A 27984-nucleotide genomic window follows, 5' to 3' on the forward strand; every position below is an offset into this window, starting at 1 on the left:
CGCACAGTATCCTTGACAGGATAATTCCATTTGTCAACATTACTGCAACAGTGATCTATTTAAATTAGGATTACATGTGTAAGCTATTAATTGGTTTCAGCCTGTAGGTCTGGCTTTGATTCCTGCAGCTTCCATTTTTATGGTATGCAGTTCTGAGCAGATGAACTGGATGATGCTCTTGGGTTACCCCTGATGATAAGCACTTGGTGGGATAACCTAATAATAAAATAAGTAAAATAGAAATAGTGCATGCATACATTTTATTTGCAAACAGGCAGGAGTGCTGCTTATAAGAGACTTATTTTTAGTGTTTACCTGCCACCATGCATCCTTGTATGTTTTAATTTGTGAATGAGTATAGGCCTATGATTGCATTCATAAAAATGCACATAAATATACAGGTGCATACAAAAGGAGAGCAGTGTGATCGGAGAGACTGCTGTAGGAGGAGGCAATCTTCAGGAGAGCAGGTGGGAAAGATATGAAGAATGAAGAGATTCTGCTCAAGGCTTCAGTAAGCTTTGTGGAAACATTTTCACTCCCTCTAGCCCTTCCTGACCCTGTTATTGTAAATGGTCCAAGAACAAAAGCATCAGTCGTGGCTAAGTGAGAGTCAGAAGACATGTGGAGAGAGAGAAATTAGATGCTTAATGAACTGAATCGAATATAAAAGGAAGTCCTTTACTATTAAGAAAAGCACAATTTATGAGCCTTTGACAAAAGATTGTATGCAGGCAGGTCAGAAAGAAGGAAAGACAGATACAAAATCTGACAAGGAAGATTTATTAGTGAGAGACTTTGGATATGTGGAGCATTCCACAAAATGGGCAGCTCCAAGAACCAGAATGAAGGTACTGACTGTTGAAAGAAAAGATTGAGGCATGCTTTGGGAATTAAAAAAAAAATTAGAAGCAGTGGTCAAAGCTGCGGCAAGTATAAGAGGACGTATATATTCCTTGGTAAAGACTAAGAAATTGGACAAATTAACTGAGGTTTGGGAAGTGGCAATAGATTTTGCCTTTTGAAGTACTTGCCGTTTCCCTCTTCATAGGGAGGGCACATTTCTGCAGCCTTCCTTCACAAAGCTGATGTTCATTTGGCAGAGTAAACTGTGGTAGTGGTAATTCATGCTAAATTCTGTTTATTCCAGTAGCCACATGTAGCACTGTGAAATAGCCTGACCAAATCTGAGGACTTAGAACAAGGCAAATAAATGTCCTCCATTGTTTGTAAAGTAAGCCATAAGCTGAGTATGCATGTTAAAGAAAGTTGTTACTATGTAGTGTATCATTGAATGTGGTTGGTGTTAATAATTACTTAAAGGGGCTTGCACTCGAAAGTTAAGAGGAGTGGCATGTGGAAGGGATAGGGAGAAAGTACAGTTTTTTACCTACCATAAATGTAGATATTTGAGTGCGCATACAGCTGCATTCATCACACTTGGGTTATCTGCCGTCAGGCGGATCCTCGGTCGGCCGAATTCCAAAGTCTAGGTCCGGCGTCGGTTGTCGTCACTTCTTCCCTGACGTCAGTGCGGCAGGGGTATAAAAGAGGCAGCCGACACCATTTTCTTCAGTTTTTCTTGCCCCAGATGTCAGGTGCCCCCAGAAAGGAAGGCAGTACATGATGTTATGCAAACATACATAAGTAGATAAATCAGAACAGTTGTTGCAAGCAAATAGACTATATAGGAATACCCCAAATAGGTTGTATGTTAAAGGTGTTTGTCATAGGCTCTGTCCTAAGAGGGGATGGAGGGAGGGTAACCTGGACTGCAGCTGTATGCGCACTTGAACATCTACATTTATGGTAGGTACAAAACTGTACTATGTTCTTCGTGCATACAGCTGCAGTCATCACACTTGGGTAGACTCCCAAAGCTAAGTAAGGGTGGCTGGTACTAAGCGGAGTTAGGAGGGGCTAGAATGCCCTGCAGGACTGCTGATGCAAATCCCACTCTACATTTTGAGTGTAGTGGAAGGTGGTAGTGTTTGGTGAACGTGTGAACTGAACTCCAAGTAGCTGCTTCCAGAATGTCCTTGGTAGGGACCCCCCTGAGGAAAGCTGCTGAGGTAGCTGTAGCCCTGGTGGAGTGGGATCTGATGTATACTGGCACTGATTTTCCATGAAGTGAATAACAAAACCGTATGCAGTAGGCTATCCATTTTGAAATAGTCTGTTTGGAAATAGCCTTTCCTTGAGCACCTGTAGCATAGGACACAAAGAGCTGCTCAGATTTCCTGAATGACTTTGTTCTGTCCAAGTAATAACGAAGTTGCCTGTGAATGTCCAAGGAGTGGAGTAGCCTCTCCCCTTTGATGTCCTTCAAGGATGCATCTGCAGTCATCACATATGGGTTGTCCTGCCTCAGGCAGCCCTTCGGTCGGCCGGATTCCAAAGTCTGGGTCTGGCCTCGGCTGATGTCGCACTTTCCCCGACATCAGAGCATCTGGGGTATAAAAGCATCAGCTGACGCCATTTTCCTCAGTCTTTCTTGCCACGTGGTGCCCGAAGCAGAAGCAGTTCGCAAGTGCCGGTCGGCCAGCTCCTGTAATTCAGCTACCGAAGACTTCGAAAAAGCTAAGTACCCCGTTGGGGACTCTTTCTTGCCTCAGCCGATGTCAGATAAAGTTAATAATTGTTTAACTTGTGGGAAACTAATACATCATAAGGATTTCCATTCTTACTGCCTCACCTGCCTAGGCCCAGACCACAATGTCTCGGCCTGTTCAGCCTGTGCTTCCTTCAACCGACGAACTCTTAGACATCGGTCGGAGTTTGCAGAGGAATTCTTTGGGGCTAGTTTTGCTTACAAGATGCCGTCGGAGACTCCGACTTCGCATTTAGTTAAGAAATGGAAGGACAGGGACCAACACACGGCCCGCGGTTTCGGCTGAAACCACGGTCAGGCCTACCGCGAGTGTCTCGGCTGAAACAGAGTCCTTGGTACTGCGGATTACCGAAACCGCGCAACCGACTACCTCAGCCCTGGAGGCCCCGGCCGAGTCGGTTATTGAATTACCTACTGAAACTGGTGTCCAGGAACCCTCCGACATCATTCCTTTAGACAAATCTACTCCTGCACGTGGTGCAGCCAGACCTCCTGCATCCATGTCCATTAAGGCTTTCTCTAGGGCTAAAGCTGCTAAACTTTCTAAAGCTTTGCCTCCCAAGGTTACCTCTCAGAGGCCCTCTACTGGCTCACAGATTCTTAGCTTAGCAGAGGATCTTATCTCCTTAATTAGAGGTACTCAACCTCATCTGGACAGGGGCTCGCAACCACCTCTAGACAAAAGGCCCAGGGTTGAGCCCTCTGACCCCCACTCCTCAGATGAGTCCTCTGATGGCTCTACTCTGTCAGACCACCAGGAGGAGGCTTATTCGGCCTACGAGGATTCTGATGCTGAGGAATCTATTCCCTCTGCCTCCCCTCCTGAAGAGTTTTCCTTTGGAGAGACATTACGCTCTATGAGAACATTTTCAATGGCAAGGTCAGGAATTCTCTGATTCTAGAAAGAGATTAAGGACCTTTTTACATTTACCTCAGCATAGGCTTTAGCTATACCTCCTGTTATGAATGTCATTGATGATGTGTACTCTGATGCTAGTACAACCCCTGACTCTCTCCCTCCGGCTCCTGCCAAACCTGATAGGTACTACAGGGTCCCGGACTCGCATCTTCACCTGTACAAGGCCCACTCTGCTGATCCAGAAACTATTTCCCAAGGCCCAAAAGAGGTTGCAGCTGCCACTGCTAGAAATCCTCTACCCTCTGAAAGGGAGTCCAGAGCTTTAGAGAGATGGGGTAAAAAAGTGTTATACTTCTGCAACTCTTTCCATGAGGGCATTAAATTGTCAATTTCATATGATACAGTACCAAGAGTATTTGCTAGATGAATTGCTTAAGAAACTGTCTTCATCTGAACCCCTTGATCGCAAATCCCTTCAGGATCTGGTGCATAACTCCCAGCAGGATAGTAACCATTTCTTGCAGTGTGGTTATGATGCATTGGAAGCTTCATGTAGGTCAGCTATGACAGGTGCAGTCATACGTAGGCATGCCTGGCTGAAGGAACAATCTCTGCCAGACCATGTTAAAGCTAAGCATGTTAAGTTGTCAATCTCGCCTTCATTCTTGCTGGATGGGTTTGGAGCCGATCCTCGGCTCCGACTCGGCACTTGCTAAGCTCGAGAGTCACTTTTACCAGCTCGAGGCAGCCCCATATCCCATGATGCAAGGCGGTAAATACCCAGATCTCGTTTGCCGCTTCGCTGATGAGGTACTCTTTTTACCAGCTCTTGGTAAGTAATTTGTTATTCAAATTTTAGTCACCCCATTCCTCCTTTTTCTCTCGTATATCAGTGTATTTGTCACTTTTAGATAGTTTTAGGGTCTCTAGCTCCTAGTTTACTGTTTCCCTTGTAGTTTTACTTAGTCAGGCCTTCAATCCTCTCCCATCCCTTCCTGTCAGGGCGTGTGTGTGAGTTTATTTTTCCCCATTTTAAGTTAAATTTTCAGAATCTGGGACTGTGTGAGTAGTGTGTTTTTTTTGTGTGTGCTCACTATGTCCAAAGAACAGAGGGTCTCAGGCTTCAAGAAGTGTGACTCGTGCTGTCAGAAGATGTCTCTGACAGACGGTCACACTTCTTGTATCTATTGTCTGGGACCTCTCCACCTGCAGGATTCTTATGCTATTTGTCACTCTTTCAGCCAGAGAGTCCTGCAGGAAAGGAGAAATAAATTAATTTTAAGAGGACTACTTAAACCGGAGGGCTCCCCGGCCAAATCTGCTTCGGGTAAGCCCTCTAAGACCTCCAAGGCCCAGGCTTCTGCTTCTAAGCCTTCGGCCCTGGCTCTGACTCCTTTGGAGTCGAGAACGGCTCCGGCTGGAGCCGATCTTATTTTGACTAAATCTTCGGCACTGATGGCTATCGGTGCCGATACTTTTAATTGCCACATTGGTGTCGGCTCCGACCGGCTCCGACCACCATGTGTCGAAGACTTCGGTATCGGCGCCGGCCGGCTCCAATACCATTATTTCCTTGCCTGTGTCGGCTCCAGCCGGAGCCGATACATCTTTGACCAGGCTTGGAGCCGATAAGTTGTCGGCTCCATCTGGAACCGAGGGTTCTTCGGCTCCGATGGTTCCGTCGAGGAAGCGGTCCAGGTCTCCCTCTTTGGAACCGATACTGTCGGCTGTGACCTCTCCTCTTCTTTCGGAGTGGAGCCATCGGAGCCGATCATCTAGGTCTTCCAGGCTCTCAGACCATGATTTGGAGAGAGTGGTAAGCAGATTGTTAAAATCACAGGCACTAGCCCAAATGCTTCATAGTCCGTCTCAACAGACGACTACTAGTCCACACCCTCTTCAAGTTCCTCCTTCGACTCTCCTCCAGAGCTCGGAGCCGGAGTCTATTGGAATAGTCACTGCTACGGCTGCGGGGCAGATACCACCCCTTTCTGCTCCTTCAGCTTCTACTCTTATCTCCTCCTCAAGACCTTCCTTGGAGGGATCCGGTGGTCGGGCTTCCCTGGTCTGCACCAAGGGTGTGAGTGGCATCAGACCCTTGTCCGACCCTGCTCTTCCCCTTGGGGCTTTGGCCTTGGTGAGCTCGGCTCCGACATCTGCCTCGGAGCCTTCCCTTTCAGTGGGCCCGGGAGCCCCTGTTTCTTCGGAGCGGGGTCTCTCTGATATCCCTGGGAGGGGAGCCTTCGAGGTGATGAGGAGTGTGCTGGCCCCCGGGCTCAGTCAGCAGTCTATCCCCTTAGCTCCTCCCTCTATGGTGCCTGTAGATGTCTCTTCCCACTCTCTTGCTCCCGGACCGAGAGATCCACCGCCTCTGGTTTCCCCACTGGGAAGAACCCCCTCTTCCAAGGATTCTCCTGATCCGTCAGGAGATCCTCCGCATAAGAGGACCTGTAAGAGGAAGCACCTAGACTCCCCTGAGTCTACAACTTCAGATACCGACTTAGATGAGTCTGAGGGGTCCCCAAGATCCCCCTCTGAGGATGTCTCTTTTTCAGACATCCTAGAACTCCTAAAACAGAGGGGAAACTGGCCCTCCATTAATCCCTCCGAGGATGAGTCTGTATACCTAGAGGCGTTTGGATCTCGACCCTCCACCTCCTGGGTGTCTCCGCCTTTCGACCCCCTCATGAAGGTGATAGCTCGGAAGGCGTGGGCATCTCCTGATTCCGTGGAACCAGTTCCCAGGAGGCCTTCTAAATTTATTACAGCCCCTTCCGAGAAACAATTTCTTACAAAAGGTGACCCCGTTGATGCCATGGTGGTGGCGGCCGCCACCAAGAAGGAACTTGCAGATCCTTCCGTACCAGTCCATCCTCATAACAAGGATTCTAGGACCATGGACAGGTATGGTAAGCGGATGTTTTCCTCAGCGACCTTTGCCATGCGTTCGCCGAATTATTTATGTCACTTCACCAGACTTCAAAGGGACATCCTTAAAGAATTAGGTGAAGTAGTACAGGATCCTTCAGCTGTAGGGGCTCAGGATAAGATTGCTTCTCAGCTAGGAATCCTTAACTCCATTACCAACTCCTCCATGTGGCTGATTTCTTATGCAGCAGATGGAGCGAGTAGAGCTGCAGGGACAGGAGTGGCTCTTAGACGTCAGTCCTGGATGCGGCTCTCTAATTTTGCAGATCCCTTTAAGGCGTACTTCACAAACTCTCCCTTCGATGGGTCAACATTGTTTGGTCCTCAGGTGAAGGATACTTTGACCAGGTGTGAGCAAGACGGCAAGACTCTTTCTGCCGTAGGAGTCTGTTTTTCCACCCCTTCTAGGCCTTACCTTAAAGGACAGAAGGGGGGAAAGATGTGGTTCCGAAAATCTCAGGGAGTCACGCCGGACACACGTGGTCAGTTTACCCCTAGAGGCAGAGGGGGTAATAATAATAGACGCCCTAGGGGCAGAGGGGGTCCGCAGAACCAGGGCAGCAGAGAGCCTCTCTCTGACAAGCCCTTCCAGCATCCCTGAGGTGTTGCCCGACTGTCCATCCTTGGAGGCAGTTGGGGGAAGATTATCGCTGTACCCAGAAGCCTGGCTTTCCCTTTCGCAAGACAAATGGGTACAGTCGATCATATCCGAGGGTTACAAGATTCCTTTCGAGGAAAGTCCCTTCCCTCACAAAAATTCCTTTCCAGATGTTCCACCCGGTCTAAGGGAAATCGCAAAATTAGAAGTATCAAAGCTTCTACAAAAAAGGGCCATTCAACCAGTTCCAACAGACCATTCAGAGCCCGGAATCTACTCAAGATTCTTTTTGGTTCCCAAAAAGACGGGAGATTGGAGACCAATATTGGACCTCAGCAGACTCAACAAGTCTGTGAAGAAGACAAGATTTCGAATGGTCACACTTCAATCGATTTTGCCCTTCTTAGGCAAAGACTACTGGATGTGCTCAGTAGACCTTCAGGATGCGTACTATCACATAAAAATCCACAGACGCTCCAGAAGGTTTCTCCGCTTACGGCTGGGGTCCAGTCATTTTCAATTCAGAGCCCTGCCCTTTGGTCTCACTACAGCCCCCAGAGTGTTCACCAAATGCATGTCAGTGGTCACGGCTCACCTGAGACGTCAAGGATTCCAGGCGTTTCCGTATCTCGACGACTGGCTCCTCTCAGCCACCACCAGGCATCAACTTCTCCAAGCCAGAGATTACACCCTAAATCTCTGCACTCATTTAGGAATTTCGGTCAACTACGAAAAATCCTCCTTATTTCCCTGCCAATCTATTAGTTTTATAGGCGCAAATTTAGACACTGTTCGGATGTCAGCAAACCTCACAAGCCAGAGAATCCTAGATATCCAAAACCATGTGCGGATCATCCTTGCCAGCAAAAAGGTCCAAGCCAGGCTGGTCCTAAAAGTATTGGGCCTCATGGCAGCTGCCATTACTCTTCTTCCTTTGGCCCATTTTTACATGCGTCTCCTTCAATGGATGTTGTTCACACAATGGTCCTACCAACAACTTCCCATGCATCACCAGATCCTGGTGACACAAACTTGCAAAAACCATCTATCCTGGTGGATTTCTTCTCCCCAAGTCCATCAGGGCAGACCATTTGTTTTCCCGGCCCCGGTAGCCACAGTCACTACGGACGCCTCCCTGATCGGGTGGGGGGGTCATTATCAGGGCAGGATGGTTCATGGGACGTGGCAACCGTTTGAATACCATCTGCACATAAACGTCCTAGAGATGAGAGCAGTGCTTTTAACGTTGCAAGCCCTCAACGACTTTCTTCCCTTAGGAACGATTGCAGTTCACACGGACAATATGTCCGTAGTATGGTACATCAACAAGCAGGGCGGAACCAAGTCCTATCCCTTTTGTCGAGAGGCTCTCAGACTTTGGCAATGGGCGATCTCCTCTCATCGGTTTCTGGTAGCAACGCATATCCCTGGGAAACCCAACATTTTAGCGGACAGATTGAGCAGAGCTATACTCATGCCTCACGAGTGGTCTCTCAAGCAATCTATAGCGGAGGAGATTTTTCAGTAGTGGGGCCGCCCATGTTGCGATCTTTTTGCTACACCACAAAACAGCAAATGCCCATTCTTCTTCTCTCTCTCTTCCCACTTCCGGGCCATCCCCCCAGAGACGCTCTTACCCAAGATTGGCCCCAGGGACTTCTTTATGCCTTTCCTCCTTTTCCATTGATACCTCAAGTACTCCAGAAAGCTACCGTTTTGAGAGCCAAAATGATTCTCATTGCCCCGTATTGGCCTCGACAAATTTGGTTTCCGTTCCTTCGTAGTCATCTTTTGGTGCAGCCGTGGCATCTGGACCCAGTGCCAGATCTTCTGATACACCAATCGGGTCAGCTGCATCGGTCCATCCCTTCTCTCAACCTCACAGCTTGGTTGCTCCACTTCCTTCCTTAGCCAGGCTTCCTATGATCTCTAACCCCGTTAGAGATGATATAGTAGCTTCCCTTAAATCCTCTACTAGAAGGATTTACACTAGCAAGTGGAAACGTTTCTCCCTTTGGGCGAAATCGAGGAACATAGATCCCTTTACTGCCCCTGTTCATGCAGTTTTGGATTTTCTAGGGAAATCTTTCACTCGGGTTCTTCATCTTCCACAGTCAAAGTTCAGTTGGCTGCAATCTCGAACTTTCATGTCGGATTTGCAGATCACAACATTGTCCCACAAGCTTTGTAAAGCTTTTTTGAAAGGAATTTTTCTCCTGAGACCTCCTGTCAGGATTCCTCCTCCACAATGGGACTTAAATCTAGTGCTGACATCCTTAATTCTTCCTCCTTTCGAGCCAGCTGCTTCATGTTCATTAAAGTTTCTTTCGTGGAAGACACTCTTCCTTGTCGCTATTACCTCGGCTAGGAGAGTGTCAGAACTTCATGCCCTCTCTGTTCGTCCCCCATATTTGGTCTTCCACAAGGACAGAGTATCCTTGAGAACTAATCCATCCTTTTTGCCCAAGGTTGCTTCAAAAACAAATTTAAACCAATCCATTGATCTCCCTGTATTTTTTCCTAATTATTCCAACAGATCAGAACAAAAATTGCATTATCTAGATGTTCACAGACAACTCCGATATTATTTGGACAGAACAAAGCAATTCAGGAAGTCTGATCAGCTTTTTCTTATGCTGAAAAGAAAGGCCACCCTGTTTCCAAAGTGACCTTATCTAGATGGCTATCTTCCACCATTTCTGACATTTATCAACTTAGGGGCAAACAACTGTGCTCGAAACCAAAGGCACATTCCACTAGAGGCCTAGCCACTTCTACAGCTTTTCAGGCTAGGCTACCCTTAGATACTATTTGTGCAGCAGCCACTTGGGCCACTCCTCATACCTTTGTTTCTCATTACAAATTGGATTTGGCCTCCAGGAGTAGGGCCAGTTTTGGTTCCACGGTTCTCAAGAGTCTGTTCCATTGAGCCACCCAGGATAGAGGTGCTAGGGACGCGGTCCCATCCAGCAAGAATGAAGGCAAGATTGACAACTTAACATTTAGAAGTTATGTACCTACCATAACGTTCCATATTAGTTGTCTTCTCTCGCCTTCTTTCTTGCGACCCTCCCTCCTGTCCCCCTTGCCTGGACAGACCTTGATCTCCCTTGTCTCTGGAAGATTTTTTGGGCACCAGTTAGTTCTAGTTTTATTTATCTGGTTTCCCCTTGCAGCCCTTTAGGCTAGTTGCTCTTCTTTCCTTAGTGGAAAGTTTTTTTTTTTTATGCTAGGCAGTTGTCCCTCTAGGTACCAAACAAGATCTGGGTATTTACCGCCTTGCATCATGGGATATGGGGCTGCCTTGAGCTGGTAAAAGTGACTCTCGAGCTTAGCAAGTGCCGAGTCGGAGCCAAGGATTGGCTCCGAACCCATCCAGCAAGAAAGAAGGCGAGAGAAGACAACTAACATGGAACGTTATGGTAGGTACATAACTTCTAATTTTGGATGCTCCTATGGAAAAGCAAAAATTATTTGGTTCCACGGCTCAAGAGGTCTTAAAGAAATTTGAAGAAAAGGCAAAATCTGTGCAAACAGTCAAAGACTTTCTGCAAGTCCAACCACCGAGATTCAGCAGAAATTGGCCTACTAAGAATTGGTCCTTTCCAGACTCGGACAGATCTCAGAGAGGCAGGAATAGGCATGCCAGAGGTAGAGGGCAAGCTAGAGGCTCCTACAGAGGCCGTCAATGGCAGCCTCCCAACCAGAGAGGTAGTGCAGGAACTACAACTGCTACACCAGGACAGACTCAATTACTTTGTTTTGACTCCGCCGACCAGGGCTCAGTTAGAAGCACCTTTGGGCGGAAAGCTTTCTTTATTTTCAAAAAATTGGCACAGCATTACAAGGGACACATGGACACTGCAAATAATAGACAAAGGATACAGGTTCCATTTCCACACATTGCCAAAAAGAAAAGGCATGCCAGACCTGCCACCAAATCAGAGGGCAGAGGCTTTGAAACAAATTTCCAACTTACTACAAATGAAAGCTATAGAAAAGGTTCCTCTTTCAGAACAAGGCCAAGGATTTTACTCCAGATTATTCCTTGTTCCAAGAAAAGAAAATCAATGGAGGCCTATTCTCGACTTGTCCGCACTGAATACTTACCTCATTGTGCCAAAATTCAAAATGCTGACTCTACAGCAACTCATTCCCATGCTGGGCAAGGGGTCTTGGCTGGTGACTCTAGACCTCAAGGAGGCATACCTGCATGTCCCCATCAGACAAGGTTGCAGAAGACACCTCAGATTTCTTGCAGGGTCAGAGCATTATCAATTCTCAGCATTGCCCTTTGGCTTATCTACTGCGCCCAGAGTATTCACGAAATGCCTGGCATCAGTAATTGCACACTGCAGACTTCAGGGGATTCAAATTTACCCATATCTGGACGACTGCCTTATACAAGCGGACAGCAAGCAAACTTTGTTAAAGGACTTGGATTATGCCATCCACCTACTGCAGGCCTTTGGATATACAGTCAACATCCACAAATCAAGACTTGTTCCATCCCAAAGAATAACTTTTCTGGGTGCAGATCTAGACACAACCACCCAAATGGCCTTTCTCACAGAAGAAAAACAAAACCAACTACCGGATTACTTCAAGAATCTGACAAGACAAACTCAGCTGACTGCAAGGAAAATCCTGCAGGCCCTGGGTTACATGGCATTTTGCATTCTTCTGATTCCACAAGCAAGGCTGCATATGAGAAAATTACAATGGTACCTAAGGAGTTTATGGACTCAGCACAGTCAGTCTAGAATCTTTGATCCCACTCATTCCATGCCTCCAGAAGGAATTTCTGTGGTGGGCTCAAGCCTGCCAGTCGAACAGTGGGTTGCCCTTCAGCAAGCCAAGAGCCAACCAAACCATCAATACGGACACTTCAGACCAAGGTTGGGGAGCACACATGGAGGGCAGATGTATCCAAGGGCTATGGTCACAAAGGGAGCTACGCATGCACATAAACCAAAAGGAAATGCTGGCAGTGATACATGCAATCGAGGCCTTCAAATTTTTTCTTGATCAAGGCCACCTACTCATAAGGACAGACAACACCACAGTTATGTGGTACATAAGCAAGGAGGCACCCATTCCTACCCTCTTTGCAGACTGGCAATGAATCTATGGGAACTTTCCTTGAAACTCAATATACATCTGCAGTCCCAGTTTGTGCCAGGGAAAGACAAGATACTGGCAGACAGCTTAAGCAGAAATATCATGGATGCACACGAATGGATGCTGCACCCAGACATTATCTTACTCATAACACAATCATGGGGAAGGCCGGAAATAGATCTGTTCGCCTCCCCCCACAATCATCAACTGAAGAAATTCTGCTCAAGGACATACCACCCACAAGCATGGAAAGTGGACGCTCTCTCTTTCAGCTGGAAAGCTCAAAGTGTATGCTTTTCCTCCTCTCCCATTAATGACCAAGGTCTTACTGAAGATCAGAACAGAGCAGCCCAGAGTGATTTTGATAGCTCCAAACTGGCCAAGACAGCACTGGTACCCACTGTTGAAGAGCATGTCACATACGAAACCGTGGCCTCTCCCCCTATGGCCACTTCTACTGACACAGCACAATTTCAGGACTCTGCATTCCAACCTGAAAACCTTGCAACTAACTGCCTGGAAAATACCTTGACTCCTCCTCAGGATAAGCTATCCCAGAGAGTGAAGGATATTATTATGGAAGCTCGCCGGCCTTCCACAAGGAAGGCATATTCAGCAAAATGGAAAAGATTTCACACTTGGAACACAACAAAGGGCCTAGATGCGACAGTGATGAACATGGCACATATACTGGAATATTTGGCAGAATTGTTCCACAACGGCCTGTCTTACTCTTCCAGATACATGCCTCAGCAATTTCAGCAGAATACAATGTTGATCCACCTGTCTAATCTCACCCTCTCCTGAGACGGTTTCTAAGAGGAATCAAAAACATCAATCCTCCAAGGAAACCACCTCTACCTACTTGGGACCTTAACTTCATGTTGGAAAAACTAACACATCCTCCCTTTGAACCAGCAGCATCTGCAGATCTACAGTTTCTGTCTTGGAAAACTGCGTTCCTTCTGGCCATAACCTCAGCAAGAAGAGTATCTGAGTTACAAGCTCTAACGGCAGTACAGCCATTTCTTATTTTTCATCAGGACAGAGTTTCATTGAGAACCAATCCTACATTTATGCCAAAGGTGGTATCCAGGGTATCTTTGAACCAAGCTATTCACTTGCCTACCTTCTTCCCACAACCACAAAATAAAGGAGAGAAACTTCTGCACACCCTGGACATACACAGACAGTTGCGCTACTACTTGGACAGAACTAAAAGTTACAGAAAGACTGACCAGCTGTTTGTAGCATATGCTGCTGGGGCACAAGGAAAAGCAATCTCCAAACAGACAATTTCAAAATGGATAGGAAATTGCATTCGCTTTTGTTACTCCTTTCATGGAAAAACTGTGCCAGCTAACATTAGACCTCATTCCACGAGAGCCACAGCCACCTCCACAGCCTTCCTAAGAGGGGTGGCTACCAAGGACATTTTAGAAGCTGCTACATGGAGCTCCTTGCATACATTTGCCAAGCATTACAATTTACCTTTATATTCCAGATCCAGAGCAGGCTTTGCTACGGCAGTCCTGCAGGGTATTTTAGCTACACCATCCTTTACTTAGTATCTCCACCCCCAGATTGGCTATGGTATTCTACCCATATGTGATGACTGCAGATGCATCCTTGAAGGACATAGTACAGTTTTGTACCTACCATAAATGTAGATGTCCGATAGGTATGCATCTGCAGTCAGGTTTACCCTCCCTCCTTCCCCTCTGTGGTATTTTTTTTGGGTGCTTACACCTTTTATAGTGGTATTTCTTTGGTAGTTACCCCTCTTATAGCTAGCTGGGGGGATCTATTATGGTGTATTTGTTTTTATAGTACTGTGCATGTTTGGATTTGTTTTTAAAATGCATCTCTCCAAATTTAGCCTTCCTTAGAGGGCACCTGGCATCTGGGGCAAGAAAAACTGAGGAAAATGGCGTCAGCTGATGCTTTTATACCCCAGACGCTCTGACGTCGGGGAAAGCGCGACATCAGCCGAGGCCAGACCCAGACTGTGGAATCCGGCCGACCGAAGGGCTGCCTGAGGCAGAACAACCCATATGTGATGACTGCACATGCATACCTATCGGACATCTACATTTATGGTAGGTACAAAACTCTACTTTCTGGGGATTTGGATAAAAGGTAGGTAAATGAATAGTCTGATTCAAAGCCACACTGGATACTACCTTTGGCATGAAGGTAGGGGTTGGTTCGTAAGGAAACCCTGTCCTGATGGAAAATGATGAATGGTTGCACAGCCATGAGGGCCTGTAGTTCCGAAACCCTGCGTGCTGAGGTAATAGCCAGAAGCAAAGCTGTTTTCCACAAGTATTGTAACTCTGCTGAAGAGGCCGGCTCAAAAGGAGGCAGTGTCAGCTTCTCCAATACGAAGTTGAGGTCCCAAGCTGGAGCTGGTGGTTTCCGTGGGGGCTTTATATTTTTTGCCCCACTGAGGAACTGCCTTAATAGAGGATGCGAGAATAAAGGAGGTTCCGTATTGTATTGTGCTGAAATTACTGAAGCGTGGATCTTGATGGAAGAGAAGGAAAGGCCACTGTTTAACATCTCAGCTAAGTACTGTAAAATCTGTGGTATATTTATTACCCAAGGATTCTGATCCTTTGCTTGATTTCAGGAGCAAAATCGTTTCCATTTGGCGGAGTAGGTTTTTCTAGTAGAGGGTCTCCTGGCTTCCAAGATGACATCCTGTACCTCCTTGGAGAGGAGAGCCTGCTGGCAAATTAAGGTATTTTTCATGCATCTAAATTTAGAGTTCTGAGCTGGCTGTGAAGGATCTTGTAGTTGTGCTGTGACAACAGAAGAGGGACTTGAGATAGGATCCATGGTGGTGAGTGTGACAGGTTCTTTAGGAGAGGATACCAGTGCTGTCGTGGCCAGTCTGGAGCAATGAGAATCATTTTTGGCCTCTCTGCTCTGGTTTTTAATAGGACTTTGGTCAGTAGAGGTAGAGGCGGGAAGGCGTAGACTGTCAATGCTGTCCAACTGAAAGATAGTGCGTCCACTTTCCAGGCCTGTGGATGATAGGTCCTTGAGCAGAATTTTTTTCAACTGGTAATTGCTGTGGGAGGCAAATAGATCTGTGTCTGGCTGTCCCCATGCTTGAGTTATCTTTGAGAAGACTTGAGGATGCAACTTCCATTCGTGAGGGTCTGTCATATTTCTGCTTAAGTTGTCTGCCAGAGTGTTTTCCTTCCCTGGCAGGAATTGTGCCTGTAGTTCAACTTGCCATTCCAGTGCTGTGTTCCACAGGGTCATAGCTTGCCTGCATAGGGGGTATGAATGCGTCCCTCCCTGTTTATGTACCACATGACTGTGGTGTTGTCTGTCCTTATCAATAGCTGGCCTGGTTGCAGTAGGTCCTTGAAATTCATAAGAGCATTTTGCACAGCTAGCATCTCCTTTTGGTTGATGTGTAGGTGCATCTGTTTTTGGGACCATTTTCCCTGGATGCACTGGTCTGCCACGTGTGCTCCCCATGCGTAGTCTGAGGCGTCTGTTGTAATGACTTGCCTTGCTTGCGGTATACAGAAAGGGAGACCCGTGTCATGCTTGAGCCCACCGCAGAAATTCCTTTTGAAGGCATGGAATGAGTGGTAAAATTGTTTCCAAGCTGTGTTTGTGTTGAGACCATAAGTTTTTTAGGTACCATTGTAGTTTCCTCATATGCAGCTTTGCAAATGGTATTAGTAGAATGCAAGATGCCATGAACCCCAGAGCCTGCAGGATTTTCCTTGCAGTTAGCCTGGTTAAAGTTGCCATTTTGTTGAAGTATTGAGAGAGTTGCCCTTGTTTGTCTGGCGTGAGGTAAGCCATCTGGGCCGTTGTATTTAAGCTGGCACCCAGGAAAATTTTCTGTTGAGAGGGTATTCGCTTTGATTTCTTTTTGTTTACTGTGTGTACCCCAGGCAATTTAACAGTTTTATTACAACCGCCAGATGTTGCAATAGAACGTCCTTGCTGTCCGCTTGGATTAGGCAGTCGTCCAGATATGGGTAGATTTGTATTCCTCGTTGTCTGCAGAAAGCAATTACTGATACCAGGCATTTTGTAAACACTCTGGGCGCAGTAGATAAGCCCAAGGGCAATGCACAGAATTGATAATGGGTTGAACCTGCAAGAAATGTGAGGTATCTTCTGCAATCTTGTCTGATAGGGACATGCAGGTATGCCTCCTTGAGGTCCAACGTTACCAGCCAAGACTCTTTGCCCAGCATGGGAAGAAGCTGCTGTAATGTGAGCATCTTGAATTTTTGTACCTCTAGATGTGTTTAGAATAGATAGGTCTAAGATGGGTCTCCGGCCTTTGTCCTTTCTTGGTACCAGGAATAGTCTTGAATAAAATCCTTGACCTTGTTCTTTTGCAGGTACCTCTTGAATTGCTTTCATATCCATGAGAGCAGAAATTTGTTTTTGTGCCTCTGCCCATTGATTTTGTGGCAGGTTTGGCATGCCCCTCATCTTTGGAAGGGTGAGAAAGTGGAATCTGTAGCCTCTGTCTATAATATCCAAAATCCATTAGTCTTTTGTAACAATGTGCCAGTTTTTTGAAAATAAGGCCAGTTTTCCGCCCAAAGGTGCTGCCGTTATAGCTTTGTTTGGCAGGCAAAGGGGAAAGTCATTGTGTCTGCTTTCTAAATGACTGTGTTCTGTCTTCTCCACCTCTTGGGCCTGTTGATTGCCATTGCCTGGCTCTGTAAGATCCTTGAGGTTGTCCTCTACCCCTTGGGCATCTGTATCTACCCCTTTGGGGTCTGTCCGTGGCTGGAAAGGACCAATTTTTTGAAGGCCAGTTTCTGCTGAAGCGTGGAGGCTGTACCTGCAAGAAATCTTTAACTGTTTGCATAGATTTAGCTTTTTCCTCCATTTTCTTTAGTACCTCCTCAGCTTTAACACCAAACAGTACATCTTTTTGTAGTGGTGCATCTAATAATTTTGCTTTGACATGATCTGGTAAGGTTTGTTCTTTGAGCCAAGCGTGTCTACGTATGACAGACCCCGTGACAGCCGCTCTGCATGAGGCCTCTAAAGCATCAAAACCACACTGTAAGGTATGCTTCCCCACTTGTTCTGCTCCATGCAGCAAATCCTGCAACTCTTTCAAATCAGGTTGTTCTGTTTGTGTCATTGTGCTTTTCAGCTGAGATAGCAAGAACTGCTGGTACTTTAACGTATGAAATTGACAGTTTAATGCCCTCATGGTTAAAGTGGCTGATGCATACACCTTTTTCCCCCCACCTTTCCAATGCTCTGGAATCTCTCTCTGAAGGTAAAGGGTTTTTAGCAGTAGAAGCCTTAATCCCCTTGGGACCCTGAGAAATAGTTTCTGGGTCAGCAGAAGGGCTTTTATAAATGAACTGGTGAGAATCAGGAACCCGGTAATATCTGTCTGGTTTAACAGGGGCAGGAGGTAAAGAGTCTGGATTAAGACTGGCTTATGTGTACACATCATCCAAAATATCTAAGACAGGAGGAATAGCCAGGGGCCTATGCTGGGGAAGCAGCAGAAATTCCCTGAGCCTTTTCTTGGAATCCGAGTAATCTTGGCCTTCCCAGTGGAAGTGTTCTCTCAATGTATGTAGGGTTTCCCCAAAAGAGTACCCCTCAGGGGGGAAGAGGGAATAGACTCCTCAGCATCAGAGTCTTCAAAAGGGGAATAGGCGTAATCCAGGTCCTCAGAAAGGCCTGAGGTAATAGATGCCTGATCTGAGGAAGGGTAGTCTTCCTCCATCCTGGGTCTTTTGTCTGAGGGGGGTTGAGAGCCCCTGATGAGTGAAATGAAATCCTCAGCCATTTTAAGCATCTGTTTTTTGGGCATGGGACCTTGAGAGGGGGCTTGAGGACCCTGTTTTTTTAATTTTCATTGGAGCTTTAGATTTAGTATACGATTTAATAGATAAGGTGGTAGGCCTGAAAACGCCTTCAGAAATGGCAGGCCTTGCTAAACTTTCCGTTTCTCTCCGCCAAGAGTGGCGTCGGTATCTGCAGTGGGAATGGGGACTGAGGAACCAGCGACCTCGGGTACTGAAGTCACCCGGTAATAAGGTTTCATCGGTAGTCAGGGGCTGCGTAGGCGCCTCGCTGAGAACTGGAGAACCGGTAGTCGGCCTTAGCGTGGTCTCAGTACTCGGTGCAGACCTCGGGTGTCTGTCCTTATCCTTGCGTTTTTTTGCCTAAAACTGGCGTCTGCATATCCGACGAGATAATATAATTAAATGTTTTGCCAAAATAATGAAGGGCGAACTCTGCCCGGCACTTAATAGTGCGCTTGTTAAATCTAGCACAAAAACGGCAGGCCGAGACGTTGTGTTCTGGCCCTAAACAAGGTATACAATAAGAGTGAAAATCCTTGTGCGGTATTTGCTTCCCACAAGAAATGCAATTATTAACTTTGTCTGACATCGGTCTGAGGCAAGAAAAGTTTCCCCAACGGGGTACTTAGCTTTAAAGAAGACTTCGGCTGAAATACTTTCGTAAATCTCAGGAGCTGGCCGACAGGCACTTGCGAACTGCTTCTGCTTCGGGCACCGCGCGGCAAGAAAGACTGAAGAAAATGGTGTCAGCTGCCTCTTTTATACCCCTGCCGCACTGACGTCAGGGAAGAAGCGATGACAACCGACGCCAGACCTAGACTTTGGAATTCGGCCGACCGAGGACCCGCCTGACGGCAGATAACCCAAGTGTGATGACTGCAGCTGTATGCACGAAGAACATCAGCTTCTCACAGTTTGGAAGGCACTTGCAAGCATTTTTACTGCAGTATGAATGGGCTGGGATACAGCAGTGTAGATGCAGCCATTGAAAATGGGCTTTGTCTTTCAGTTTTCCTCTTAAGTATTGTAGATCTGATCTGTTTTGGTGGCAGTTGTCAAGAATGCAAGTAAAAACATATGCAATGTTTGTTTTAATCCATGATATTAGGCCCTTAGTATCCTTTGGGGTCATATTTCTAAAACATGCATGGGTGACCAAGTTAAGTAGATAGACCCTGGAAATGTTACATTAGTGATGGCACTTTAACCCATGGGATTCATCATTGTAGATTTACTCCTGGGTGGCACCTTCTCTGGCTGCATTGTAAAAGTATAGATAAACAATTACAAAACCTCATTTATGTACTAGTGTTGCAGTTTCTGATTGATATAAAATAGGTGCTGTCATTATAGAACATCTGGTAGTAACATGGTTAAAGACATTTTGCTTTGAAGTTAAACTGTCTTTTTTAATAATGCAACAAATATTTTAAGAAAAATCTTTTTTTTTTTCCCTCTCATGAAAAGAAGTACGACTCAGCTGAGCCTGCCTTTGCTTATGCTCAACTTACGCATGATGAACTCATACAGCTGGTTCTAAAACAGAAGGACACAATTGAGAAGAAGGAGAGCCATGTCCGTGAACTGGAGGATTACATTGATAACTTACTCGTACGAATCATGGACGAAACACCAAATATTCTTCGGGTCACAGACAAGCTTTCTAAACAATCTGGAAGAGTATGATTTCTGGCATTACAAGAGCACATGTTCCTTTTCAAACTGAACAGGTCTTATGTAACTTAAGTGATACTCTGTTTCAGAATAATCCAATGTTATACATGCAGTATGTGTGCCTTAATGGATTTTAACTTCTGTCTGCATTCTTCCTAAATATGCCTTCAGGTTATGGAATTTGTATGTGGTGCCTTAAGATAATATATATTTTTTAAGAATCTTGTCTGAACTTAGTTCTTAAGTGTTCCCTTTTTCATGATTCTAAAAGAAAAACTGATGCAAGTATAGGCGAGAAAGACTCTGTACTCTTAAAAGCACTGGCTGCTGAGCTGTATAATTAGCTTTGCAGCCCAGAAGGTACACCCACCCGAAGTTGTAATAAGTAAAGTATTACTTTAGAAAAATTGATTTTAAAAAGTATGCTGTTGTTTTGTCCTCTCCTGATTTCTTTGTGGATAAATTAAGAAGGTTGGCCTTGTTGACATAGGTTTGTTTTCTTGCAACTGCTCAGGAGTTCCTGTGTCACTTTTCAGTATTGAGAGAGAGCTTCGCTGTCATTTTCTTAACTGTATTTGAACAGCACCATTTGTGGCTTCTGCATTTCATTTTGTGCATGAGCAAAATGAACTGCACAATAGTGTGTGAGCATTGCCTGTTAGTGCTTTGTGTCCGTTAATGTTTGAATTAGGTAAACATAACAAGGACAGTGGATGTGCTTGGGGGGGGGGGTTATTTATGACCACCCCAATCCCTTTATGATAATTCAATTAAATATTCATGTTATCTCATTGGTACCTTTTGGGTAGTCAGGCTGTGTTTTTTTTCCTTTAATTGAAAGAAAAATGGGAATGAATATAGAGAAGACAAAGGAAGAAGTCTTGCACAGTTACAGAAAAAGCTTAGTGCGTTATAACTTATGGTTGTACCAAAGAATTAACACTGTTTTCTACAAAAAGATACTTAATACTGCAAAAGGAGTGCTTTAGCTAATCCATATTCAGACTGTTACAGCACTTTAATGTGACATTTTAATACATATTTATTTAGCACATTACATTTTATGGATTTTTTTTCTTTTTACTTTCATGCTAAGAATAAAGCACTGTAACTAGAATGTATTTTATATATAACTGTTAACTTTTTGTGCTTTTTCTGCTGCTGTTCCCAAGGTACTTGCAAACACCTTGTGTATTTTTTTCAAGTAACTTAGAAATTGAAATGTTTCTTCATGGGGCTATATTCTGTCTAATCATTTGTATACTCTAAAATCTAAAGAAAAATACCAGTTCAAGTCATAGACCATTTCTTACATCCTGTATTATTTCAGAAAGGCAGTCTTTTCTGTTTTTCATGATCACCTTTTGACATCTTGTTCCCTGGTTTAAAACCAGCTCTTTTGAGAAAACCCATCTGTATTGCTTTAGCAGATATGTCCATTGATAAGGAATTTTTTAAACAAGGACATATGTTTAAAATTACTTGCTGTTGAACTCGTACATCATAATGCATAGTAAACTTGCAAAGAAAGGCTGTAGTGAGTGAAATGCACAACTGTGATTAGGTTTTCTAAAGCTTGATTTTTGTCCAATGACAGTTGCATATTTATAACTGGACATCTGTAGTTTAAAATCTGTAATGATATTTTTATTCAATCTGTGTTTTCCTTGCATAGTCTGATTAAGTTAATTGCTGTATACTTCAAGTAACCAGATTTGTTTTTTGTCAGATCTGGATACTGTTTAATGCAGTACTGTTAAATGATTACCATTAAACAGGTTGAATTGTAAATGCATTAGATGATATGCTAAAGCGTAACACTACCATCTTTAATAGGTCTCATAGAAAAAGTAATATTATGGAAGGTGGTTTCACAATGCAAAAATGTCTACATGCTTTCAGTTAGTGTTTGTGGCAGACAGCTGCAAGTACATTTTTAAGCTTTTCTTTGTAGGTTTCTTAAACATTAGTAATCTTACCTGTAAGTTTGACATCTGTTTGCAAGTCTCCCTAGCAGATGTTCCAGACCTTGCCAGTGCTATTCTCCTGTTTGTGTTTTAACTTCTCAGCGCAGATGCACTTCCTTGTAGTAGAGCTGCAGTGTGGAATTAAACCAGCTGAGTTTCCGAAGATGCAGTATTCCTTTGGCTGTAGAGCATTACACATTGGCAGTTGCAGTTAGGTCTTCTAGGTCCAGACAGTGCATACCATCAGAGAAATCGGAAAGCTTGCATAAGCTTCATTTTAATGTTAGCCTGTAACTAATACCCATACCTCAGACTTTTGTCTGAATAAACTGTGCAGTTAACCATGAAGCTTTGCCATTTAGTTGACTTAATGACTAGGATAAATCTTATCTTGAGTGATTTACCTTTTTAGCAGGATTTTTATGTCAAATAGTTGTCTGTTTCTCTAGTTTCCACTCCCAGTAAGGTTCCTGTGGGCAGAATTTGCTGGGGTAAATCTCTGTTCTAGTTGTATGAGGTAGTTGCTTTATTTTTCATATTTTTGTTTTTCTGCTGTTTTGAGGTTTATGTATCTAATATAATTTGTTGTACTACATACAAATCCACACACACTTGTGTGTCTGTGTGTGTGTAAGTTAATTGATGCTCCAAAACATTGTGACACTGAGTATTTGCATAAAAACATCAACCTCAAAACAAGGGACAGTAAAATGAGTTTCCCAAGACATGACCTTGGAGCATACAAAGTAAAAAAAAAAAAAAAAAAAAAAGTGTACATTTTGCATGGTGCACAAGCCCTCCATGCAGCCCTCACACTTCCTGTATATACCAGCTCTGAGGTCGTACCACGGTGGTGGGGGACGGGGGGTTATTCCCTTCCAGCTAGAATAGCAGTCTCACACCAGAACCAGAGGGTAAATGAAATTTCTGTTAAGCCATTATTGAAAACCAGAAAATTGTGATATGTTAATACTTAATGTTTGTTTCAATTGTATGTATATTTTTAAACTAACGTGATTTTTTTTTTTTTAGTGCACATGATTGATCATGATTCATTATCTAAAACATGCTGTAAAAGGATAGTTTTTTCTGAAGTCTTGGATTGTATACAGGACGAAAAGGCTAACCTCTTGCTTGTTTTAATAACCCATGCTCGTTCATTTGATCACTTCTGTAATGATGAATGTAATCCGAATTACACAGTCTTACAGCATCCTTAAGATATGCATAATATTTGTCTGTGCTTTCTCAAAGCGATTGACAGTTGCTGATTTTTTGGGACAGAATGCTATGTGAAGTAGAGCCCAGGACACCGACCAAGGACCAGATAAACATATTGTGCAGTTTGCTATGATAGATGAGAAAGGTTCTTGTTAATGTTGGTTTACAAATCCACAAATAGAAAATATTCACCTACAGAGAAATGAAAATTATAGCAGTTGTTGCTGTCACAAATTGTAATGCAAGTATTTCCTATAGGACTATAGAAAGGCAAATCTAGATAAGGAGGACCATCTTCAGGAGACTGTATGATTGACTTCCTGGTCAATCCTTTTGGGCATTTACCATCATAGAAACATTCCAAGGACACTTGTGCTTGGAATGTGCTGTGTAAAGCAAACATTTTCCAGCGGAAATTTTTTGAACCTAAAAGGATGCAAGACCCTTGTGTGGGATTGAGCAGAAAAGTTTGCAGGAAGCTAATAGAAGAGCTTACAATCAATGTAGTCATTGTTACTGCAGCATTGACTGCTATGGCAGGACAAGTGCTGTCAGAAAATAGAAAGTAGGACCATTAAAACTGTACACATTATGTAAAACTTTATTATTTGGGGATTCAGTGGATGTGGTGTTTGGCAAAATGATTCTGAGAAGCTTGTTTACTGTTACTCCTGCCTTCAGAATGACTTAAATCTGCAGGTACTTGTAATATTGAATGTCCTAGAGCTGTCAGAATAGAATTGGACTCTGCTTCTGTCAGCAGAGCAAAATCTCGGTTGCTTATATATAGTCCTGGGTAGCTTCACAACTTTTTAATATTTTAACTTCTTGTCCCTTCTCATCTCCAGCATTGGACAGAGAACAAGTCAGCTGTGTTTAGAAGTAAAAGTATGGAGTGTATATCATATTATCGAAACCTAAATCCATCGAACACCTCTTCATCAACCAGTTTTCATCGAAACCTTATTCGTTTCGTGAGGTTTTTGATAATATGATATAGACCCAATGTGTTTGCTTTATGGAGGCCATTGGCTGTTTTTCAGTTTAAGATGTAACCTTTTGTTGCTCGCTTATCTGTACTACCATTACTACAATTTTAAATCAGTTGTTTTGTAGCACTATGGCTTTATTGTATTTCTTCTGAGATCCAGCATTTAAGTTGCCCACCTACAGGTGCAAACAAGATCCCTTTATCACAGAAAACATAATGTTCCATTTTAATTAAAAATTTGACAAAAACATGTTAAACGTGCAGCATGATGAATTTGTTCTATTTGGATGTGCTCTGTTACAAATTAAATGGGGAAAAAGCCAAAATCAAAAGCCAGTTTGTCATGAGTCATTTTTCTATTCTTCTGCAGTCTTGCATTGTGCGACTTTTACACATAGTGGTTTGCTGTGTAAGTAATCCATCAGATTTTAAAACTGGAGGCTGTATCTAGTAGCTAAGTGACTTCAGTGATAATCTAACCTTTAAGTCTTAAAAAAACACAAACCTCTCATTGTACATAACGTGCAGGAGTCTACTTGAAAACTGAAATTCTTATATTTTCTACTTTGCTAACTGTATGAATTATCTCATTGGGGTAGCTGTTTTAATGACAGTGTACCACAAGATTGCAGTGTATTATTTTTCGGTCTTGTAGTTATACCTTTAAAGTCTATTATGGCATTTTGAGTACGTATTTGGTCAGCCATATATTGTTTAATGGTGATGTACATTTAAACCGTGTGTGACCTTAAAATCTACTGTACTTCCAAAATCCCTTTGCAAAGGTATAAAACTGCATACCTCGGAATAATGACACTGCTTTCCAGATAGTCAATCCAAATTGAGAACCATGTCAACACATAGTATTTGCTGGTTGTCATCCGTTCCATATTCTAAAATCTTGGTATACAGACTGGTTTCTGACACCTGGGGATCCATATTGTCTTCACCTTAATTTAATAATGACAGCATTTGGTATGGGAGCTTTACAAAGTCTTGAAAAACTGCAGTAGCAGAAGTGACAATAGAGCTAACTTTAACGCTACTGTGCTTGTAGGAAACTGTTTCAAAGCTACTGTTGAGGGTAAAGGTGCTGTGTATTTGTTGGCACTCCTACAGCTTTGGACATTTCCACAAAGCCTTAAATGCAGAGGATGTTTTGTTTAAAACAGTTACACCCTTACTTACACCTTTGTGATAAACTGACAAGTTATGCAAGGCCATAGTCTAATTAACTTCACCAGGTGGTCTTTCACTTGAGTCCATTGTTCTTTTTGGCTGCTTAGAAATTCTGGGCAGGTCATCTAACATGACAGTGTGCTTGGTCAACCCTGAAAAGTGGTAAGTGATATGTATGCTTTTGATCACTTCTGGGTTTACCTTATCAAAGTAAGTAAAAATAAACTCTTTTCATATGTTATACTTTCAAGCAGTGGAAAATCTTTCTAATGACGTAATTTTTTTCAGAAAACTTGTCAGCGTTTTTTGGAAGGATTTCTAGTATGTATTAATTATACTACATTCTGCTGTAATAATGTTATGTATGCTTTTCAGGGCAGATCAGCCAATGAGACTATGTAGAGTAAATGACTGGAGAGAAGTCGTCCAGTTACCTGGACAGGTCGCACTTGGAGTGGCGCTGTATATACACGCAAATGGTTTGCAGTTTGTACATAGATTTAACATGTTAAGTGAAGTAAGACTGTAAAATATGAGTAGCTAAATTAAAATTATTCTCAGAATTTTCTTGACAAAGTAGCAGAAGCAATCAAAAATGCAGTGGAAGCCTTTGGCTGTCTGCAGCAATAGGAAGGGTACCCTAAAGCACCAGTACTGCACTTTACATTTTTTTTGATTAAACAGATTGTGACTAGGCCAGATGAAAATAAGCAGTCTTTCAGTGTTATTTTTTCCTTAAGGTAATTTGATCATTTTTCCTGCCATCAGCAGATGCAAGAAGCCATTTATTCTGTATTGTGATTTCAACATAAATTAGAACTGGAGAATGCAAAAAAAAATCATATATGAAAGCTTTACTGTACAATGTAGTATTGCTTCAGTGTTTATCTGGTTGCTGTATGTTACAATTTTAGTTGAAACTGTATTATCTGTAAAACTGAAGAAATCAAAGCTATATTAAATAAATGCTATTTCTCTATTACATTTTGTGTTGTGTGTATTTCTTGCACTGTATTTTGATTTGTAGTATATGATTTCTACAGCATTCCGTTATTTGGATCAAATGTTTTCCTCAGTCATTGTAAACATGAGTACTTGAAGTTAGACTATATATTATGGCACTGGAAGAGGTACATTCATGGTTTTGATACTTTCCAGACACAAACTAGAATTGTGGTGTGGGTGTGTAAGTAATGGTGATCTTGCATTATCCTGGCATTTGATTTTGGCAGATGGGAATTTGACATCAGGCAGGTCTGACCTGGCAGCTTCAGCTAGTCCAAATCTAAAACAAAGCAGGAACACTGCGCAAACAGTAAAAGACAACCACAAATGTCAAAGGTAAGCACAGTGAAGCAAGCAGAGTGGGCGAAGCTCTCAGTTTGGGTTAAAACTCCTTTAATACACTCTCACAAACGTAAAGCAACATACAATAGAAGCAAAGACTAAATGCTTTAACTTGATCACCGCGCTTTTCATCCCTAGGCTAATAGGACTTCATCAGATCACATTAACAATTCTAGCATAGCGGCGTTTAAATACTCTATCCATTAGTTAACTAAACAGTGTTTAAAGCCTTAAGGCCACTTTGTTCCAAAACTTTCACAATGTTATTAATCGTACTAATCTTCTTCTTCTGGCTTTTCCCGGTTAGCAGTCACCACATATATAAAAAGATGTATTAACATTATATATATATATATATATATATATATATATATATATATATATATATATATATATATATATATATATATATATATATATATATATATATATTAAATATTAGACTTACAATCATATTGGAAGCCTCTGCATTATTTTTATCCCCATCATAGTGAACAATCTAAACACTATCTATATTACATTCCCCCATACAATCTATATTTTTTCTTCAGTAATTCTTTCTAAAATTAAGTGTAAATAAATATAAAAAATATATAGTACATATTAAAGGGGATGTCATGATATTCAAAAAAATACATAAATATATATTTTCTTAACATATTACACTCTAGCTGCTCTTAAGTACAGGCAACAAAGATATGTTTTAATTCATTCCAGGACTTTCATTGGGTTGGAAGGCTGTCTGCCAATATATTTTTCTATATTCTATGGTTTCCTCCCAAGGGGCCACCCCTTTCATTCTTGGTTACAGCTTCAGGAACAAAAAATGTAAACCTTGCTTGTTTGCAACTGACTGTTTAAACAGAGCATTATTTTGATTTTCAGTTCTTATACTATATTGATGTTCATACATGCGTTTCTTTAGGGCCCTTTCTGTCTTTCCCACATAAAATCCTTGGCATGCTACACAAGTAGCCAAATAGATTAACCCTAGACTATCGCAATTATAAAATTGTCTTGCATTTATCAGTACATCCCACCTGGGGATACATAGAGGTTCATAGGTGGGTACTAATCTATCGGCCCTAGAGCCTATACAAGCCTAGCCAAAAAGGTACTCTGGCTTTCGCCACCCAAGAAAATTATTTTCCTGTTCCCCTGTACAGCAGAGCCACAGAGGTGATCCCCGGGGTGAATTTCCTATTTCCCATCCAATCATCAAGATTGTTCTTGAAAAGTGCTAATGAGGAGCTTTGTTTGATATATATACATAGGTAGTTTGTTCCAGCGTATGGTAAGTCTCTGGGACAGGAATCTGTCCCTTCAGCATGTTCTGTTTATTGTGGTGACAATGTTTAGGTCCCTAGAGCATGTATCTTGGAGGCATTGGGATTTCTTTTAGTGGAATATATCCAACCGCTCTGGGTTTGACATAGCGTTGTATGTTAGGCAGAGTAGGCGATATGCAACTGAGTAAAGCTGGAGTTTTTTGAGACTGTCTGCGTAGAGCATCTGTTTGAGGCCGGTAATCCTTTTTGTGAGGTATTTCTGAGGCCTTTCCAGTCATTGTAGATGTCTTGTGAGGTACATACCAAAAGGGGCATAACTCTATAATAGGTCTAATGAGTTATGAGTAGAGGGGAACAATGACATATTTTTT

At 43.1% G+C, this 27984-nt stretch overlaps 1 protein-coding gene across 1 annotated transcript in view; it reads left to right on the plus strand.

The window, feature by feature from the left end:
- Window positions 1-25959, plus strand: part of RAB11FIP1 (RAB11 family interacting protein 1) — a 334061-nt gene extending 308102 nt beyond the window's left edge. The window contains exon 6 of the mRNA XM_044083048.1: window positions 19413-25959. Within this exon, the coding sequence (XP_043938983.1) occupies window positions 19413-19631 (219 nt within the window). The 3' untranslated portion in view covers window positions 19632-25959. The remainder of the gene's footprint in view (window positions 1-19412) is intronic.
- The last annotated feature ends 2025 nt before the right edge of the window (window positions 25960-27984 follow it).

The sequence above is a fragment of the Protopterus annectens genome, chromosome 9.part0 (assembly GCF_019279795.1).
Source record: "Protopterus annectens isolate FY-2018-M chromosome 9.part0, PAN1.0, whole genome shotgun sequence".
Classification (NCBI taxonomy): Eukaryota; Metazoa; Chordata; order Ceratodontiformes; family Protopteridae; genus Protopterus; species Protopterus annectens.